The sequence below is a fragment of the Gobio gobio genome (genome assembly GCF_949357685.1).
Source record: "Gobio gobio genome assembly, chromosome: 11".
Taxonomy (NCBI): domain Eukaryota; kingdom Metazoa; phylum Chordata; class Actinopteri; order Cypriniformes; family Gobionidae; genus Gobio; species Gobio gobio.
In genome coordinates this window covers 40,167,780-40,186,563 of record NC_137104.1, presented here as the reverse complement: position 1 = coordinate 40,186,563, position 18,784 = coordinate 40,167,780, and the positions used below count along the sequence as shown (strand labels likewise).

The window sequence follows — 18,784 nt, the reverse complement described above, 5'->3', positions numbered from 1 at the left end:
GGAAGACAAAAATAACACATAATCAGACATTTTCTAAGACTATTATTATTAAAGTTGTTTTCATGGGGCTTCTGTGAGACACACACACACACACAGATCACTCGCACACAGAGATCAGAGATGTAAAAATGAAAGGTGCTTCACATATCCTGTCGGGAACTCAAAGAACGTCAAAATGCCTCAAAACTCTTTCTCTGACAACAGGATTACTGGTGGAACTATTGGAAGTCTTTGCAGTTCTGGGATCCTTTAAGCACTTTGTATTCAGTGCTGAGTTTATGGAGTCACCTTTTCATTACCATGAGACCGAAAAAGTGCTTCGGGGAAAATAGAGGAACTCAAATTCCATAAAAGGGTTATTGTAAGATCTGTAAAAATGTAAGTGGTTCCTGTAAGATCTCTTTTGTAAAGGCCATTTTATTATGAATAATAATAATTGTATTATACTTTTCAACACATTCATATACACACATATATGTAATTTATTATACAATGTTTTACAGTGTTTACCACTTGTTTATAGCACACTATGGCATATGAATGATTAAACCGTTTTAGCTGTGATGCTAACTAATCTAATGAACGTTGTGCTACAAAATTATCTTATAGACTTATTAGTCTTTTTATTTTGTCATTCAGCATATTGTACAACTATGTTTTTTATTTAGGCGACATGACTATTTTTAGCACCCGTGTTATTTTTAGTGCATGGATATAATCAGCTTTGTTCTTTGGTTTCCCCAGAACAACCAGTAAATGTCTGAAATAATGTGAACATTTCAGAGGCTACATTGAATTACAGTACCAGCACCACATGTAAGTATTTGTATGACCTTTTCTGTATTAAATTGTATTTTTGGTGTACTTTGTGTATATTTATTTTTATTTATTCTCTTTACCTACCTAATGTGAATTTAAAGTTCAATGACAATGACTGATAATGTTAGACAAGGTGCCGTTATGCGTAAAGTCTCAGAAGTAAATGAAACTTTAAGCCACTCTTGTCCAATCATCAAAAGTAAATGGGGATAGAAGCTTTTCAACTTTAAAATCCACTTAAAACGATCCATACACTATATTCCTCGTTTTTAGAATAGCTATGTTTATGAGAATCAATTACTCTTCCCTCATTCCGCAGTTCTCAAATCTCATCTACGTTACTCGGTTAAATAATATGATAGCTTTGGCGTCAATAACGCCTGATACCTTTTTTATGCAAGCCTTAATCATTTGCATTGTGACCAATTTGAATAGAATACATCCCTGTATGTGGTTAAGATTATTAATGAACTCAAATTTTAGTCTTTTATATATACATTTAATATATAAAAACCTATTATACGGTTTCAGAACACTTTTAACAATTCATTACACATGAGTTGTGGACTCATATGAACAGAATACTTATCTATTTTACATACATTGATGTATTGAATTGAACGAGACAAGTTTACGTAAGAATGGATTCATGAATGATCTACGAAAAACATGTTTCTGCTTGTGTGTCATGCAGTCGAAGGGAATGGTGACTGGGGTTGCATTATCCCCGAGATCTGCTTTTGGGTTCCACAGATAGAAAGTCAAACAGGTTTGAAACGTCACAAGGATGAGGAAATAGTTTTTATTTTCACAACTATGAAGTTAATTACATTACTAACAATAAATGTTAAACTTTGCAGGGATCTTGGCATAGTATGCTGAAAAACAAGTTTCAACAGGAATGAAAACCTCTTGTAGAGCTCAAAATCAAGTGCCATCTACAAGAAAAGAGAAAAAAGAAGCCTGGCAGAAAACGAAACTGCTGCATCTTTTCACTTTTCTGACTCAATTACATCAAACTTTGGTGAGGTATTTAATGCTGCTCCGGGTGTTGTGTGTCCACGGTTTGCAGTGTGTTGGTGTTCACTACTCACTATTCCTAATGTGTGTGCACTAACTTGGATGGGTTAAATGCAGAGGACAAATTCTGAGTATGGGTTACCACGTCACGCACTTGGCCTTCACGTCACATCTGTCAAAAATGTCCTTTGTGAATATATTATTTATATTGATTGCATTTTATGTTGTCAGGGCGTTTCAGTGAAATGTTGTGGGCAAAAGGGTCCATTGTTCAATGTCAACAGTGTAACGATGTAATGTATGAGGTTATGATGTTATCCGCTTATGTTGTGACGTAAGGAATACTGTTTCCGGGTCCAAGCCTCTACTAGTTTCTAGTGAGAATACCCAACAGAGCACTTTATGAGCACTGTTGATTCATAATCACACATTTAAGATAAGCTTTTTAAAAGTCAAGGTGTACACTTACAGTCTCGCGGCATCCCAAACTTCAATATTTTAACGATTCATAAAAGCTGAATAGGTGTCTGGCCATCTGAGATTTCATTATGGAGATAAGAGTTAGGATTACGAGTTTTCAGTAGTATTACAGTAGCACTGTGAGTCTACATTAGCATTGTTTGTTGTTTACTTATGGCAGCTGATAGAGCTTTTAGACCAGGAAACAGTGACGTCAGACTTAACAAAAGAGGATTGAGAGACTAATGTTTTAAAGTGGAGTATGCAAAAAAACATTTGATTATTATTATTTATTTATTTTAAATGGAACATTTGTGTTCCCATGCATTTTGCCGAGATGTATTGTCTTGTATAGCCTATTGCATATAAATGGTTGATTTTTCATGTTGCTTATGTATTATACTTTTTTTCTATGTATTCATTGTTATTTGGCCTATTACTAGCTTTTTCCCAAGTTCATGCAAGTGCATGCTTTAAAATGTATCTAAAATATGCTATAGACAATTCTTAATTTGTATATGGTTCAGTTTTTAAGTTTATTATAATAGAAGTTAAATGATAACTATAGTACAATAAAATAAAATACATTAAAATACATTTCAAATTCAGTTCCTGGATAGCGTGACGGTGTCATACTCAGATTCTAGTCAGAATATGAAGGTGCGACCCAATTCACATACTTATGCACTCTTCTACAACATTTTTAAGTATAAATAGTGTAAGTAGTGTGTTCACACTGAAAATTCCAAAAAGAAAAAGTGCACTTTAAATACCCGGATGATGCACTAAATTAACGGAAAAAAAACGAAGTGTGGAATTTTGGACACTTCATGCACTCAACTGTCGCAGCTTTAATTACGTAGTGGGGAGGGGGAGGCACTACTAGATTCCGATGTTGAATTACATAATAACCATGTAAAGTTCATATGCTAGACGGTTGAGTACATAGTGCATAGTGTATAGTGCATCATTTGGGACACAACTTGAGTCTGATACTGCTCCATTGGGCTGTGATTATGAGGTGCTACAACCAATCAGAGTCAAGTGACGTGTTGAGCGACGCATAGTTGTCAACAGAACTCTGCACGCACGCTGGAAGAAGTAGAAGAAGATGAGTGTAAACGATCTTTGCTGGTGTTGTAAAAAGAATTTAAGGATACACGGAGTACTTACCTACACGGTCATCATTTTTGAGAGAAATAGTAAAGGTGAATGCATATACGAACAAGTTCTCCGTTTAGGATTAGAACGGATTCAACCCAAGCGCTCTTTGGTGACGTGGATGATTACGTTACTGTCGATCATCTGTCCATCATCGTATAAAGCCCGCCCTGACAATTTGATTGGTCCGAACAGCTCTGGTTCGAGTATAGTTGCTCCACAACGGATCAAGTCCAGACCGAACTTCCCGACCTCAAATGTTGTGGGCGGGGCTAAGTTCTGCTGGCATCCAGGCTAGTTCCTGGAGGCACTCAAAGCAGTTCCACACTGCTTCATATAAGGTTGTGTTCACACTTGGCATGTTTGATTCAATTCAAATGAACCCTGGTGGGATTGCTCTGTTAGTGTGGGTAATTTCAATAAACTGTGATGGGCAACATGACGACTATGACATAGAAAAAAACAGGCATGCGTGAGCATTCTGTCCTAGGGTCTCATCTTTCTGATTTTGGTTCGTCTTTGGTCCGTGTTGCATTCATATATCATTCGAACCACACCAGTTAGTTTGGAAGTGGTCTGATCTTTTCACCAGAGTCCAGATGGCCCTAGTGCGGACCAAACAAGCGGACCGAGACTGCTGAAAAGATCGCTCCACTTCCAAATGATCCAAAAACAGGAAGATAAAACCCTAAAAAGGGCAGAATGTTCACGCATACCTGTTTTTTCTCATCACAGTTCGGTACAGACATCAGAACCGCGTCTCCTCGCAGCGGATCTTCGTTTGTGTGCGTGATGGAGGGATTCCTGCCGCTGTTTTGACTCCTTATAAGCTCTTCACGAGTTCTCAGCTGGTCAAAATACCATCATATGCAGGCTATGCGCATACAACAAGAGCATTTATCCCAGCACACAGCATTATTTTGGACGTTCGGTAAGTTCGGTCTCAAAACAGGCACGTCTCGAAATAGGTTCGGTATCTTTAGGTTCAGTGATTAAAAAAAAAGACCTGAACACTAAGTGGACCAGGACTAAATGTTTTGTTTTGGTCCGGACCAAACGAACCGACCTACAAGTGTGAACACACCCTAAAGTCCAAAGTATACTTCGACCGTGTGACGTAAACGTGTGCATCCCAATTTTTGTGCCCGTGCAGAAGGTGCGCATACAACAGTGCATGTGCGAGTGACTTGAGCACTTGGAAAAAGTTGGAAAGGCCAAAAGGCTCCTTTTTATTTTTACAGTGATCAGAGGAATCATGTAGGAGTCACAAAATTTGACTCAGACGACCCAATCGTGGCCAGATTCGTGAAGTGTGAACCCATCTTACATTGTTTCCTTGAAACGGCGTTTAGATTCAGGAGCACACCTAATAACGCCATACTGTCTATGCAGGCAGCTCACTAGTGTTTGAACAGAGCACGTGTTTAAAATACAACATTTACACAATACACAGTCAATAAACCTTCACAGAACACTAAAGTAACACATTAAGAGGATTTAATACAGATACAAAGCTGCCATTCCCTTAGTAAACACTCAGGTCAACCAGCCTCATTACTGATAATCCACATTATTCATTCAGAAACTAAAATGTGAGCTTAAGTGCACTGATGAGCTATCATTTCAACTTTCTTTAAAAGATGAGCTCTCCTGGGAGGGACATGAACACATCCCTGGTACAGATTGGTGAACCATTCACACGGGTCCAAGAAAAAATGTGGAGGACTTTTCAATGAAAGCCACTCCTTATCTTCGTGCTGTCAGTGACACGGTTTGAGCGGATGGGCCGGCAGCTGTACTAAAGCCTGCTCGGTTTCAATGGAGTCATTCTGAGAGGTCAGCATGACATCATGGCCACTGTCATTGGCTGGCAGCGGCTGAAAAGCTGCACTGTCACCTGTGGTAATGAGTACTGCTTGGAGCCGGCCAGGCTTGAGAATGAGACAGATTCTCTTCCTTGCTGGGCCATTCTGTGTGAATGAAGAGCTAAAAGCACAGCGATAATACAGACTGTTAGAATGTTATCGGAGCAAGGCTTGAATATATCAGCAATGTCATCATTTCTTCAAAATTTCGAAGATTTCCTATTCAACAATATCCTTTTTTTGTCGAGCGGCAATCCAAAACACTGTTTATTAGAAATCACCACAGCTACTAATGGACATTTTTGCAAACTTTGGGGAGTTTGAAATTGCAAAAATGCCTCTCAAAGGACTTAATTAATCGCCAAGCATGAAATAAGAAAACTGGACTTTGAACAGGGAGTCTGTCTGGAAAAGACAGCTTTTGTTTGTATTCAAACTCGGCTTTGAAGAATTGTTTGGTTAGCAAATACCCAAACTATTAAAAGCAGCTGGAGAGCTCTAGTGGTGTTTTTGTTTGTGAATGAATCAGTGACTCATGTTTTTGACAACCTGGAGGAATCACCTTTGCGGTTTTGTGTGGGGAAAAAAACGCATTTGATGCTTAAAAATTGCAATGTAGGGGGAGTAAGATTCTTTATTCTGTATTGTGACGTCCATCCGAGTGTAGTGAAATATGGGAAAAGAAAAAAAAGGACGGCAGGGATTGATTCTATGCATCAGTTTTTGATTGGATTTTGAGATGTGGGCTTGAGCTCGCAGGGACAGGATTTAAACCATAGACTGTAAAAAAAATATGGACGTAGGGACGTGACGTCACCCATAGGATTCTGAAGAGCAGTTTTGAAGCGTAAAGTAGGGTCAAGCTGGCCATTGCCATCTTGGCAGCGCGTCACTCCAGGGTAACTGAAAATGGGCAAAGAGGCGGGACGTGGGTGGAGCTGAGGTGACGCGATGACTAACAGACAGGAGATAAATGGCTACCCACCTGTCACTCAAAGTGGCCACGCCCTTAATTATGCAGAACTTTAAGGCTTTATATAATCTAAATGAATGAGTTATAAAAAAATGCACCCCCTCACAGTTGTCATGAAGGGCAAAATGAGCCGTATAGACAAAAAACACAATTTGTACCAGGCTGTAAACATGTTTTATTCTGCTGTAAAGTTGGGCATTTTAACATGGGCCTCAATGCGATTCTGCTCCCTTCTGGAGCCTGTCCCTAGTGGCCAGTCAATGAATTGCAGTTGAAGTCACTTCTGTATTGGCTTCAAGAGAAACTGCAGGAGGTTGCCGCTTGGTTTAAACGGACTAAAAGATTGGAGAAAAAATTAAACGTGCACAATAAGATTTATAACATGCATTTCGAAGTTTCATTTCATGCCGACTTTAAGACGACATATTTGAAAATAATGAATCACTTCAGTGAATGATTCATAAAAACTATGCACATTTGAATACAAAAGACATGTTTCATGTCCAAATATGCCTACTTCCATATATTATACAAAAAGTGGTAGGTCAAATGAGTATTATGTCTATTTACGCAATTTTTTCAAAACATAAGGCAATTAATATCGGGATGACATTAATGAATCTTTTAGTTAACGATTTCTTTAAATGTGTCAATTTTAGCGGCATCTAGCACAGTGAGGTTGTGAATGCAACCGCTCACCTCTCCCTGAAGCACACAGAGAAGCTACGGTGGCCGACACAGGACAAAGATGTGGTCGTCTGAGATAGCAGAGAGTAGTGTTGTCAAAAGTACCGACCGGTACTGAAATGTAAAAAATGTGACGCTTTGAGCGTTGTTGAGCTGGAATCATAAACACCTCTGACTGGCCATTGTGCTCAAGCGCTCATCGGATGTGTCTGTGATTGGCTACAATGATCAACGCACAGGAGCGTTTGAAAGTGTTTTGGAAGCGGGAGCATCTGAAAGCACAAGCAGGCGTCGACCAGCGGACCGGTAGGCTGATAGGCGCGTGCATTCAAACGCTCCCGTGTGTATCTGTGAAAGCGCTCTGTGAAAAGCGTCATTGATGTATATTTACAACATGTTTTTGAAGCACTGGTCATTGTAGCCAATCACAGACATATTTGATGAGCGCATGAGCACAATGGCCAATCAGAGGTGTTTACGATTAGGACTCAAGTTACTCGAATTCAAAAAATAATTTGCCTCGAAGCTTTGTGTAGTCCATTTAACTACACACGGTCATGTTGCAGAAAGACAATTCTTGTGTGAGGACTAGCGCATATTGCGGTTATATCCGCAGGTCAGGTGGGTAAAGTAATAAAATGTAACATTCTAAAAATTGCGGGTGGATGAGAGAATATTTAAAACGCTTAAGCTTAACATTTGTGGCAGTTCGCGGAACTTTACGCGTCAGCTGAAGAGATACCAGCACTCAAAACACACAACCAGCATGAGTGGAGTTTGCACATGCATCCCCGTCATTGTGATGTGTATGTGAAATGTTTAATGGGACTTTATATACTTGATATCACCGGAATACACCATTCAAATGTTTTTAAAGCTAAGCGTAACAAATAGCAGAACGAGCTGTAACTGCTGTGTGCGCTCCTGTTTTCAGAGTTGCGTGCTTTCATTGATTTGCGTAATTTAAATCTCACACTTTAAATCACAGGCAATTTATAGCTCCTAACTTAATAAAACAAGCTGCGTTACTATGATGAATGATTAGCTCAAAATGTAGATCTGTATGTGCAATGAACTTTATTTGAATTAAAAAAAGTGAAGTCAAGTAGAAGCACTCACTTCCTGATGGCTGAGCAGTACGTACTATTTTTTACAAAAACGGCTTCTACGGGGCGATAGTGTAAGCTACAAGGTAATGGAGCCTTTTATACATTGTCGTGTATCTTTAGAAATAAACCATGGACAAATGGAGTCTTTAAACGCCTCAGATGCAAAGTTATTCGCTGTCAAAGTGACGCCAAAATGAATGGGAGTCAATGGAATGCTAACTAGGGATGGGTCGCGATTTTCGAATATTCGATTAGTTATTTAATTATAGAATATCGAATAGTATGTGCGATTATCGTCCCAAAAAAATCCCCATGTTGTCGGTGCTGATGTGGCGCCTCCGCAGTGTTGGTCTGGTTTCACACTCAACTTGAACCCTGGTGCGTTTGTGTTCATCTTACGTCATCACAAACGTGCACGGGCGTGATAGAAAACAGAACGCGGGTCAATATATTGAGCTTTTTTCAATTAATTTGGTGCTATTATGTGCAGCTGAGTAAACGACACTTGGGTTTACCGTATTTGTGTCGCTTGAAGGCGGCTTTGCTGCTTGCAAAAAGACTCTTTTGAGGAGACGGTGAATTGCCATTCATTTGTTGTCCTGATTGCACTCTATGCGCGAATACACTGCAGGCTCGCTCTCGCGATCGTATCTCAGCTAAATCATCAACACTATCATCTCTTACGTGTATGTTATTGAACTAATGACATTGTAATCGGCTAAAACGCATGCGCTGGTTACTTTCTTCCAGAACAAGTGCGCACCCGAGTGTTGTTTGCACATTCACGTGAATCACGGCTCAGCTCCGAGAGCAACCGAACTCCGGTTGAGTGTTCTCGGGTTCGGTACCTCAGTGCACACCAAGCTCTGTAGGTAAGCTTTCACATTAGCAATTTTTCATGCTAACCGTGCCCCATTCCGAACTAAAATGCCAGAGTAAAAAATGCCCTGAGACAACAGAAGAATAACACATCGTCTCACGCGCACGCTGTAGACTTGTGGCATTTATCAGGTAACTTGGGGCGATGTCACATTACAGTCATATGTTTCAGCATGTTACAATAAATATATGGCTTGAGTTGATATAGCCTATTCCCTAATGAATTAAACAGTTTGTTATCCTACAGATTGAGAGCGTGAATGGTCTCTCTCCCTCTCTCTCTCTGTTTATGTGTGTAGCCTTTACACGCGTGCATGCGGTGGAGGAGTTGCGTTTTTCGAATAAAAAAATCGAATAATTCCCAGCGATCTTCGAATATAATTTTTGGTTAGCAATGGCTGCCCCTATGGAAGGGACGCTTTCCGGGTGCTGGATTACCCCCTTGGTAGGAACCGCTGCGGAGGAGCACAGTCCCTGTGTGACTCGCCAAAGACATAAACAGAGAGAAGTAGCTCCGGCTGCAATGTTCTTCCGCAAGACACATGCAGTTCTGTTTATTAACCGCTAGAGCGCAAAAAGTTACGGACTGCAGCTTTAATGCATGCAATTTCAGCAATAAAACTTAAAATTTTTCTAAAAAGGAAACAAATTAGTTGTTCATTTTAAGATACCGGTCTTGTTTTCTCTTGTATATTTAGTATCGCTCTTTAATGAAGAAAAAGTACGTCTTATCCGATTAATCGATAGGAATAAATGGTAGAATACTCAATTACAAAAATATTCAATAGCTGCAGCCCTATTTACGGGCTCAACAGCGCTCGAAGCGTCACATTTTTATAATTTCAGTACCGACTTGGTATCGCGGTCTGTACTTTTGACAACACCAGCAGAGAGTGACAAGCGCTCTGTAGAGAAGTTTGTCCGTTACGGGCTACTGTAGAAACATGGCGGTGCAAATTGGTGTCTTCACTGTAAGGGGACCCGCGGTGTATGGAGATAGAAATGGCTCATTCTAAGGTAATAAAAACATAACAGTTGATTATATATGGTTTTTATACACCACTGAAAACATTGTGATGTATATTGTATTGCATTTCTGTCAATAGATTCTCATAAATATTACACACTGCACCTTTAAAACATATCAAAGGACATAGTTTGTTCTTTTGCGTTTAATATTGAATATTAATATTGGAACATCAGGTTAGGTCTTAGTTCAATTAGAACATTTAAGTAGCTTTTATAAACGTGGCTTAGGAAAAAAACATTGCTTGTGTGCTTCATGAGACAAAACAAAGGCACTGACATATTTTAGGATATGTCGGTGCAAGTTGCTTTCAGCTCAAACACGCATTTTAGTTTGGGGCTAACCTTGTGAAACCCTGCACTTATGCTTATCCTTATACTCCACGTCCGCCATGACGTCATACATAGGCATGAGAGTCCACTTCAAAGCCCTCGAGGCTCCAGTGCAACACGAGACGACAATCACAAGTTGATACGTTGACGAGGAGTGCTCTGTTAGCCTTCCATTATAACGGTTTGCATACATTAATACCTGTTTGTGAACAGACGACGTCCCTTAGCGTGAAAACAGTCGTGTCTTACAACAAGATTCGCTCCTGATAGTCTGCAAAAAACGATCTAACGAACGTAAAAACCAATCCTCAATTTTGCACTGACAAACAATGCATTATCCGAGCAGCTTTCAAACATGAAACCCGCTACTTAAAACCAGGAACACTAAGTTTCTCGACGTATTGTTCCATAAGCGGCGTCGGATATATAAGTTACGACGGATATTTGTTCGTAGTCTTGATGTAATCACTAGTTTATACTCAACATCACGCGCTACTAAATTGTAGTGTGTAACTTTACTTCGATTGCGCCGTTCCCAGTGTAGGCCGTATACATCAAACAACCGACTTCAAGAGGCGATTGAGCCAGAACCAAACATTAGGTTAAAAACCCAACGAATATGAATGTTTGAAAAAACATACAAGAAAAGGACCGTTCAACTACAAAGAGCGAAGCAGGAATGAGCATAACTGCGTATTACGGTACTTACTTTCAGCAGTAGTGCGAAACAAGGATGTGAGTAGATGAGATGAGATGGATTTAGGAAAGGTGCATGAAAAAGGAAGTAATCTCGCAGTTATTCAAGGCAATGTGTACAATTGTGATCGTCCTTCATAATCCATAATCCAATCGGTCTGCATAGTTTTCTTAAATCCCCGTAATAAGAAGAAAAAAAAACCGCTAAGGGAAGTCAGGCGTTAAAAGTGACGTTCAAACTCTTCCACTTTGTGGTGTTTCCCCCGCTTCGTTCTCCGTTGGTATCCCGAATTATAAACTTTACTCTTCACATGTCCGAGTTGAAAGTGTCGACGTACTTTTGCCGGGTGTTGTTGAGAGCCGAAACGAAGCAGGCGAATGAAAGACAGAAGAGGAGGGCCAAAAAAACGAGGAGTGCGCGATACTAAATCTGAAGGGCGGGGCAGGAGCTATTTAAGGTGACGTTTAACCGCATGTGAGTTATGACGTTTTAAAGATGACGAAACCTTGGAGGAAGCGATTACTGACTGTAAATGACAGCTGTAAATTGCTAGGGGTGATTATTTATGTGTCTCAGTTGCTCATTGAATTGGAAGTAGTACATAATAACGTAAGAATCACATATATATATATATATATTTATGTATATATGTATTTATGTATGTATGTATGTATGTATATATATATATGTGTGTGTGTATATATATATATGTGTGTGTGTGTATATATATATGTGTGTGTATATATATATATATATATATGTGTGTGTGTGTGTATGTGTATGTATATATATATATGTGTGTGTGTGTGTATGTGTATGTATATATATATATGTATGTGTGTGTGTGTGTGTGTGTGGACTAGAGTAGCCTAATCTTATTTAAAACATGCTGCATTTATGTGCACCGATACAAAAAAAGTATTAACTATTAATATTAGTTATGCATTTGTTTGTTTTTTGTTTTAAATTAAAATGATTGCTTTTTAGTTGAATATTAAAAGTTGATATTTTTCAGTTTTCTGTTGTAATGTTTTAATCCAGAAGTTCAATGAGGTAAGCACTTCGCATTTATAGCCTTCAATGTGCATGTCTTTGATTAATAAAAGAGCAAATTTAGTCTCGTACATCTTACAGTTGTTGGAATTAGCAGGATAGACACCATAGACACTAAAGAAGAGTCTATTCAAATCATAAAGTTACATACAGCTACTATAAATATGCAACACTGCCTTTTCTAAAGCCAATGCATACATAATTAGCATACATAAATGAGTGAAAATGTTCTGCAGCAAGCTGGTAACAATATATATGTGACCCTGGACCACAAAACCAGTCATAAGGGTCTTTTTTTATTATTATTGAGATGTATACATCATCTGAAAGCTGAATAAATATCCATTGATGTATGGTTTGTTAGGATAGGACAATATTTTGCCGAGATACAACAATTTGAAAATCTGGAATCTAAGATATCTATAAGATATAAAATATATTGAGAAAATTGCCTCTAAAGTTGTCCAAATGGAGTCCTTAGCAACACATATTACTACTAATGATAATTTTTTTTATATATTTATGGTAGTAAACTAACAAAATATCTTCATGGAACATGAAGGCAATTTTACTTAATCTTTCAATTTTACTTTACTTAATATCCTAATGATTTTTGGCATAATTGGATAATTTTGACCTCCTACAATGTATTGTGGGCTATTCCCACAAATATACCTGTGCAACCTATGACTGGTTTTGTGGTCCAGGGTCACATATTTGAAAGATTCTTCTAATGAATTTCATATTAGCATTTTAATCTGAATTTTCATGCGTCTACAACCATCACAAACAGCTACACATACATTTATTCCAGTAATCACACACAGACACAAACAAAAAATATTGTTTAAAATTTTATTCAAATTTTTTTTGACAGGTTGTGAAACAACAGTTGAAGAAAATAAATATAATAATAATAATAATAATAATAATAATAATAATGATTGTTCATTAATGGTAAATCTGTAAATAAAATGTCTAAAAATACATGGATTCATCGGAACATGTGCCAATGATCCTCTATCTTCATAAATAATTTAAAAAATGCCCTCCAAGAAATCGATAAATTAATTGCAAAAAAAGATAGAAATCACTTTCCCTAAATAATAGTAATAATAATAATAATAATAATAATAATAATAATAATAATATCCCAAATGTTTAAATCTTGACCTTCATTTTAAAAGCATGATATATACAATGAAATACATTTTTAAATGTTTTTACCATTCATGAATCTTCTCGAATCATCCACAATTTTTTTTCTTAAAAAGAAAGAAAAACTAAAAAACAAACAAAACAAAAACAAAAAACTCTAACTACAGCCTCTCTGTGATAAACTATATTCAGTCATTTTAGGGAGGATTGCAATATCGGACCAGCATCCTATACCACAGGTCATTCGTTTCTGTAAGAATTAAAGATGAAGAACTATGTATAACCGGACTCCGATTAGAGACCAAGAGCAAATCCTTCAAAACTTCTCTAGCTACCATACATACCACCCATGATTCTTTGCTCTGATCGCATTGACCCAGTCCCACCCTCCCAACTGTTTCGATATGTCTACACATGGTCCCCTGGAATTTCTATATACATATTTTAGATTGCTGCAGAAAGACTTTACTAGTCCGTGGTTCGTTTGAACCCAGAAGTGAAACTTGTGTAGTACTGACATATTTGCATTGGTCCCATTTGTGTGTGTGTGTGTGTGTGTGTGCGCAGGGCGTAGATGTGTGGGTCGAGGGCAGAAAGGTCACGACCCACAAGCACACGGCACAACAGCTTGTGAAGCAAAAGAGTGAGTGGCGTTGCGTTGCTGATTGGTCCTATATCGTATACTGTTAAGGTAGTAAATCATTCTATTTCACCTGCACTTCCTGCGATAAGTCTCGTCTTTATAATTATTAAATGTATATTTTTTGTTTACATAATCTCGGTAGGTCTTATACTGTAGTTTTGCGAAAGTTGTTGGTCCCGTAATTTGCAGCAGAGGAAAAGTGACTCCTTTAGTCCTCTCCTTTCTTCCCTGTGAGAGAGAAAGAAAAGGAAAACGGCAGTTAGGAGCAAGTCACATCGATCCACAAAAAACAAAACAAAAACCACACTCCTAGTTGTGTCACAAAGTTATTGTGCATTAGGGAAGGTTATCTAATCTTACCATTCTATACTTCCATGCAACCTATGTTGTGAGTCAGTGAATGGGTTTTTTTTTTTTTGTAATGCAAGTGTGTGTTTTTCTGTGTTAGTGATCGTTTAAAGTGGGGATACATTTCTGGCAGGCAAACAAATTTCCAACATGCACCATAGGAATTCTGGGCTGTATCGTGTTCACATGGTGGCTTAACTGCGTCTTTTTTGAGTGCTCAAACAAATGACTGGATGTAAATGAGCTAGAAAAGAGTTTGACTGTAAAATAACCCAGAATTCCTACAGAGGAATGCTGTTCTTTGGTCGGCACAATGCGTCACTTATTTCACCAAAACAACCACAGAGTGTCACCTCAAACCTCAGCGTGAGAGGTTTGAGAGGTATAATGAATGAAGTTCCCTACCTCTCGCTCTCACGCTCAAACGCACGGTTCGTTCGCATCATTCACGCAAGCACGTACACAAGCTCACTCGTTGGCACGAAACAGCATATCCACTAGCACAAACTCTGAGAAGGTCCTCACTGCAGAATACAAGATCCAGATCCAACTCCTCCCACTTTATATGCCGTGCTTCGGTATTTTTTCTATTTCGTTGTGCTGTTAATGCATTTTGCATTTTGCGAGATGCTCTTATTATAATATATAAATTAAGTCAGATGCCCATGTGAAGTAATTTATGTATAAAATTACAGAGGACAACCTGACTGCTGCAATACTTTAGTCACAATTTTTTAAATAATAATATGCATAATCAGAGGTGGAAAAAAGCACACATTTTCTATTCAAGTAGAAAGAGAACTTGATTTAAAGGATTAGTTCACTTTTAAATAAACTTTTTCTGATAATTTACCCACCCCCATGTCATCCAAGATGTCCATGTCTTTCTTTCTGCAGTTGAAAAGAAATTAAGGATTTTTCTCCATATAATGGACTTCAATGGGCTCCAAACAGTTCACGGTCCAAATGACAGTTTCAGTACAGCTTCAAAGGGCTTTAAACGACACCAGACGATGAATAAGGGTCTTATCTAGCGAAACGATCAGTTTCCGCGAGAAACCGAGCAGTATTTATGCTATTATTTTACCTCTTATCAGACGAACGTGATAATCTCTGAGCTGCGCCTTAACTTCCGCTAAGTGAGGTCAAAATACGAGCGTGGTGTTGTGAACTTCAGTTGTTTGTTGAAGAATAGACCAGGAGACGTCGGATCAAGACAGAATTATTCTTTTAATGAGAACCTTCTGTGCTGCAGGTCGTCCGAAAACAGTCTGATTTTAACAGTACAAAATAAGGCAATTTATCTACATGTTAGGGGGAGTGGTTATACAGCAGAGGAGGAGACATTCAAACAAAGGAAATGCATATGTTGTGTCGGTAAAAGACACACCCTACTATGAAATCCCTACCAGTCCCATTGAATCAGCATAGCTATTCGCATGCTGATACTAGCCAGGCCAAAGAGCCATAAAAGATCAATGTCTGGGCTGGGCTCCCAAAGGTGGGCTTTGACTCATTTAAAACACAATAGAGAATAACAGGTCTGGCAGGAAAGGAGACTCTTGTTAGAGCCTTTGAAGTCAGTAAAACAGGTCTGGGAGATTTGCGTAGCAGACTAATTCATCTGACATCATCATTTTTACCTAAAATCCTAAATGCAATGTACTTTCTAAAATGTGTAATCCCACAATTGTCATAGATGTATATGTAGATGCCTCATTAGCGCCTGCACGGATCAGTAGAATGAGGCATCTACGATCGATATATCTATGACCACACTCGTATTTTGACTATGTTATGGCTGAGCTCAGAGATTATCACGTTCGTCTGATAAGAGGTCAAATAACAGCATAAACACTGTTCGGTTTCTCGCAGAAACTGATCGTTTCGCTAGATAAGACCCTTATTCATCGTCTGGTATCGTTTGGTATTGTTTAAAGCCCTTTGAAGCTGTACTGAATCTGTCATTTGGACCTTGAACCGTTTGGAGCCCATTGAAGTCCATTATATGGAGAAAAATCCTGGAATGTTTTCATCAAAAACCTTAATTTCTTTTCGACTGCAGAAAGAAAGACATGGAAATCTTGGATGACATGGGGGTGAGTAAATTATCTGCAAAAGTTTATTTAAAAGTGAACTAATCCTTTAATATTACTCCGATACATGTAGAAGGGCTTATTTATTAATCTACTTAAGTCAAGGTGCACGTGGACTACTGAGAGTGGTAAAGGATCAGCCAATCAAAGAATACACATCTTTTAAGAAATATTTATTTCTTGCATGTAACTACGGGTTTTTTAGGGAAGGTGAAGGGTATGTTTTTTTTTGTTTTTTATGTTTTGCGATAAAAGCAAACATTTTTCCAAATGAAAATATTCTAATAAAATACTTGGTTATTGCCCACCACTGTACGTAATTATAGGTGCACATTCACACAATATACAAACTACAGTTTGTAATTGTAACTAAGCATTTTAAAACGTTATTAAAATTATTAAGTTTGTGTTTCTGTCAAAAGAATAACTTTCTTTAGTACCGACTCAATGCGGAAGCGCTAGAGCAACAACACGAGTAATTATGACGTGAAATCCATCGACCAATCAAAATGCAGTGGGAGGAGTTCTGGTTCTAGCCCCGCCCCCCCAGATCTCGTATTCTGCAGCGAGGGGCTACTGCAAACTCTCTTGGAATCAAATACAACCACACTGAGACCCCCCCCACCCCACATTCACAGTAACTATAACACCACCAGACTACATATGGGAGTATTTTGTAGAAGAAATAGAGTCATGACCAAACAAAACACAGAGGAGACTGATCAAAAACAAAATCCACCCAAAGGTAGCACATTGAGCTGGTTGATTAGAGTTCAATGGATCAATTTAGTTTGAGTAACTCCATTAGCTACGAGTTACGTTAAGAGTAAATCACAGATGTAGTGTCAGTTATTGATCAGTATTTATAAAACAAAAAGAGAGAGTCACAACGCACCAAACACAGTCCATAGTCACCACGGTAACCCGCCATGCACTCTCAGCATGGAGGATACATGACAAAGGGCCAAAAAACAAAACTGCTAATGGCAACCATCACAGGCAGGAATATCGCCACAGCAACCAACACAGGCCAATCAACTTACAAACCAATGCTGTGGGAGGAAGGGGGAGCTTTATCGGTTGCTAGGCCACCGCGACGTGGTCTCCGCATGAGTTATGATTGGACGGGGCAGCCTTGGTGTGGATGAGGTTGTGTTTGTTTGTTTTGATAGTTTTTTTTGTTGCAGGAGAGTGAACAATGACACAGCACAAAAACAATAAATGAAAGTAAAAATTAATGAGTGTTTTTTTTCCTTTACGTTTTTCAGATCTAATGCTGATGAGTTACGCTTTTATTTAGGTTACAATTCTTTTAATCAATCAAAACAGAATATTCTGGCTAGACTGGTTAGTTTAGAACTGGTCACACATTATAAAGCATAATACTGAGAGATTTAGTGAAGAGGCGCTTGTTGTCTTTTCTGGTTTTCCTCACCTGTCCGTCTCAGTATGGGCGGTTGGCGTCTTTAGGCCTCTTGAGCTGAACTTTAAGCCTCTTCATGCCGATCTGAAAGCCGTTCATGGCCTGGATGGCAGCCTGAGCGCTCGCCGGGTTGTCGAAGCTTACGAAACCTATGACATGAGGGACATGAGAAGCAACAGGAAAGAAACAGAAGATGAACATGATGTGGAGGAAGTGCCTCGGTGAGTCACTGATGATCTTCTTGTCATTTAAAACGTTTAAACAGGAAACTTCTGCTTATAGCTGCGGAGAGATTTAAATAAAGAACCAGATAATGAAATTGTCATGGAACGTTGCGATAAATGCGTGAAATACATATTTAATTTGTTCCTCACCCTCAAAACTTTGACGATTGTGACAACGTTTTTCATTTCAAGGCTATCTTGTGTCATATATCCGGTGAATTTTCATGTTACACAAGTGAATACATTTCACATTTCCCAATTTATGCTTTTGTACTCCCTTTTTGACTGCAACATTTAATTATGTATAAAATTGTTTTATGATCCGCATTTCATGAGGTTTTTCATTTTAAGGTGTATTCCTGGTGGGATTTAATGTCCTTTTTAAAGGTGAAGGAAGCGATTTCTGAGAATCATTGTTGAACACTGTTGATATTTGAAATCAACCCAAACAAACACACCCCTCCTTGCAATGCACAAACACGCAAAGCAAGATTAAAGGTCTCTTTATCATAAAAGAAGTTAAGCAAAATAATCCTTGGAAAAAAATAAAGCGAAGATGTGAACTAATGACAAGGAAGAACAAAAAAATGAACATGCAGTACACAAGTATATACAAGCGAGAGTTGGTTGTTATTCACCAGTGCCAGACAAGCAATGACCCTCAAAACTGTCCTGTTATTATAGCTAACATTAAAGGTGCGGTGTGTAAATTTTAGCGGCATCTAGCGGTGAGGTTGTACATAGAGAAGCTACGGTGGCCGACACAGGACAAAAATGTCATCGTCAGAGAGAGCAGAGAGTGACTAGCGCT

At 38.5% G+C, this 18,784-nt stretch overlaps 2 protein-coding genes across 4 annotated transcripts in view; both read right to left on the bottom strand.

The window, feature by feature from the left end:
* cers2a (ceramide synthase 2a) overlaps nt 1-11,469 on the bottom strand; it is a 29,126-nt gene extending 17,657 nt beyond the window's left edge. The window contains exon 1 of one of the 2 annotated variants that reach the window (XR_013817452.1): nt 11,041-11,466. The gene's annotated coding sequence lies outside the window, so the exon portion shown is untranslated. Of the gene's footprint in view, nt 1-11,040 lie in introns of both variants that reach the window. The other variant, XM_079828753.1, reaches the window with a different exon arrangement.
* A 1,560-nt stretch (nt 11,470-13,029) lies between these two features.
* celf3a (cugbp, Elav-like family member 3a) overlaps nt 13,030-18,784 on the bottom strand; it is a gene marked incomplete at its 5' end in the record, with an annotated part of 90,660 nt that continues 84,905 nt past the window's right edge. The window contains 2 exons of one of the 2 annotated variants that reach the window (XM_079828804.1): nt 13,030-14,110; nt 17,762-17,898. In XM_079828804.1, the coding sequence (XP_079684930.1) occupies nt 17,771-17,898 (128 nt within the window). In that variant the 3' untranslated portion in view covers nt 13,030-14,110; nt 17,762-17,770. Of the gene's footprint in view, nt 14,111-17,088; nt 17,461-17,761; nt 17,899-18,784 lie in introns of those variants that run through there. The other variant, XM_079828805.1, reaches the window with a different exon arrangement.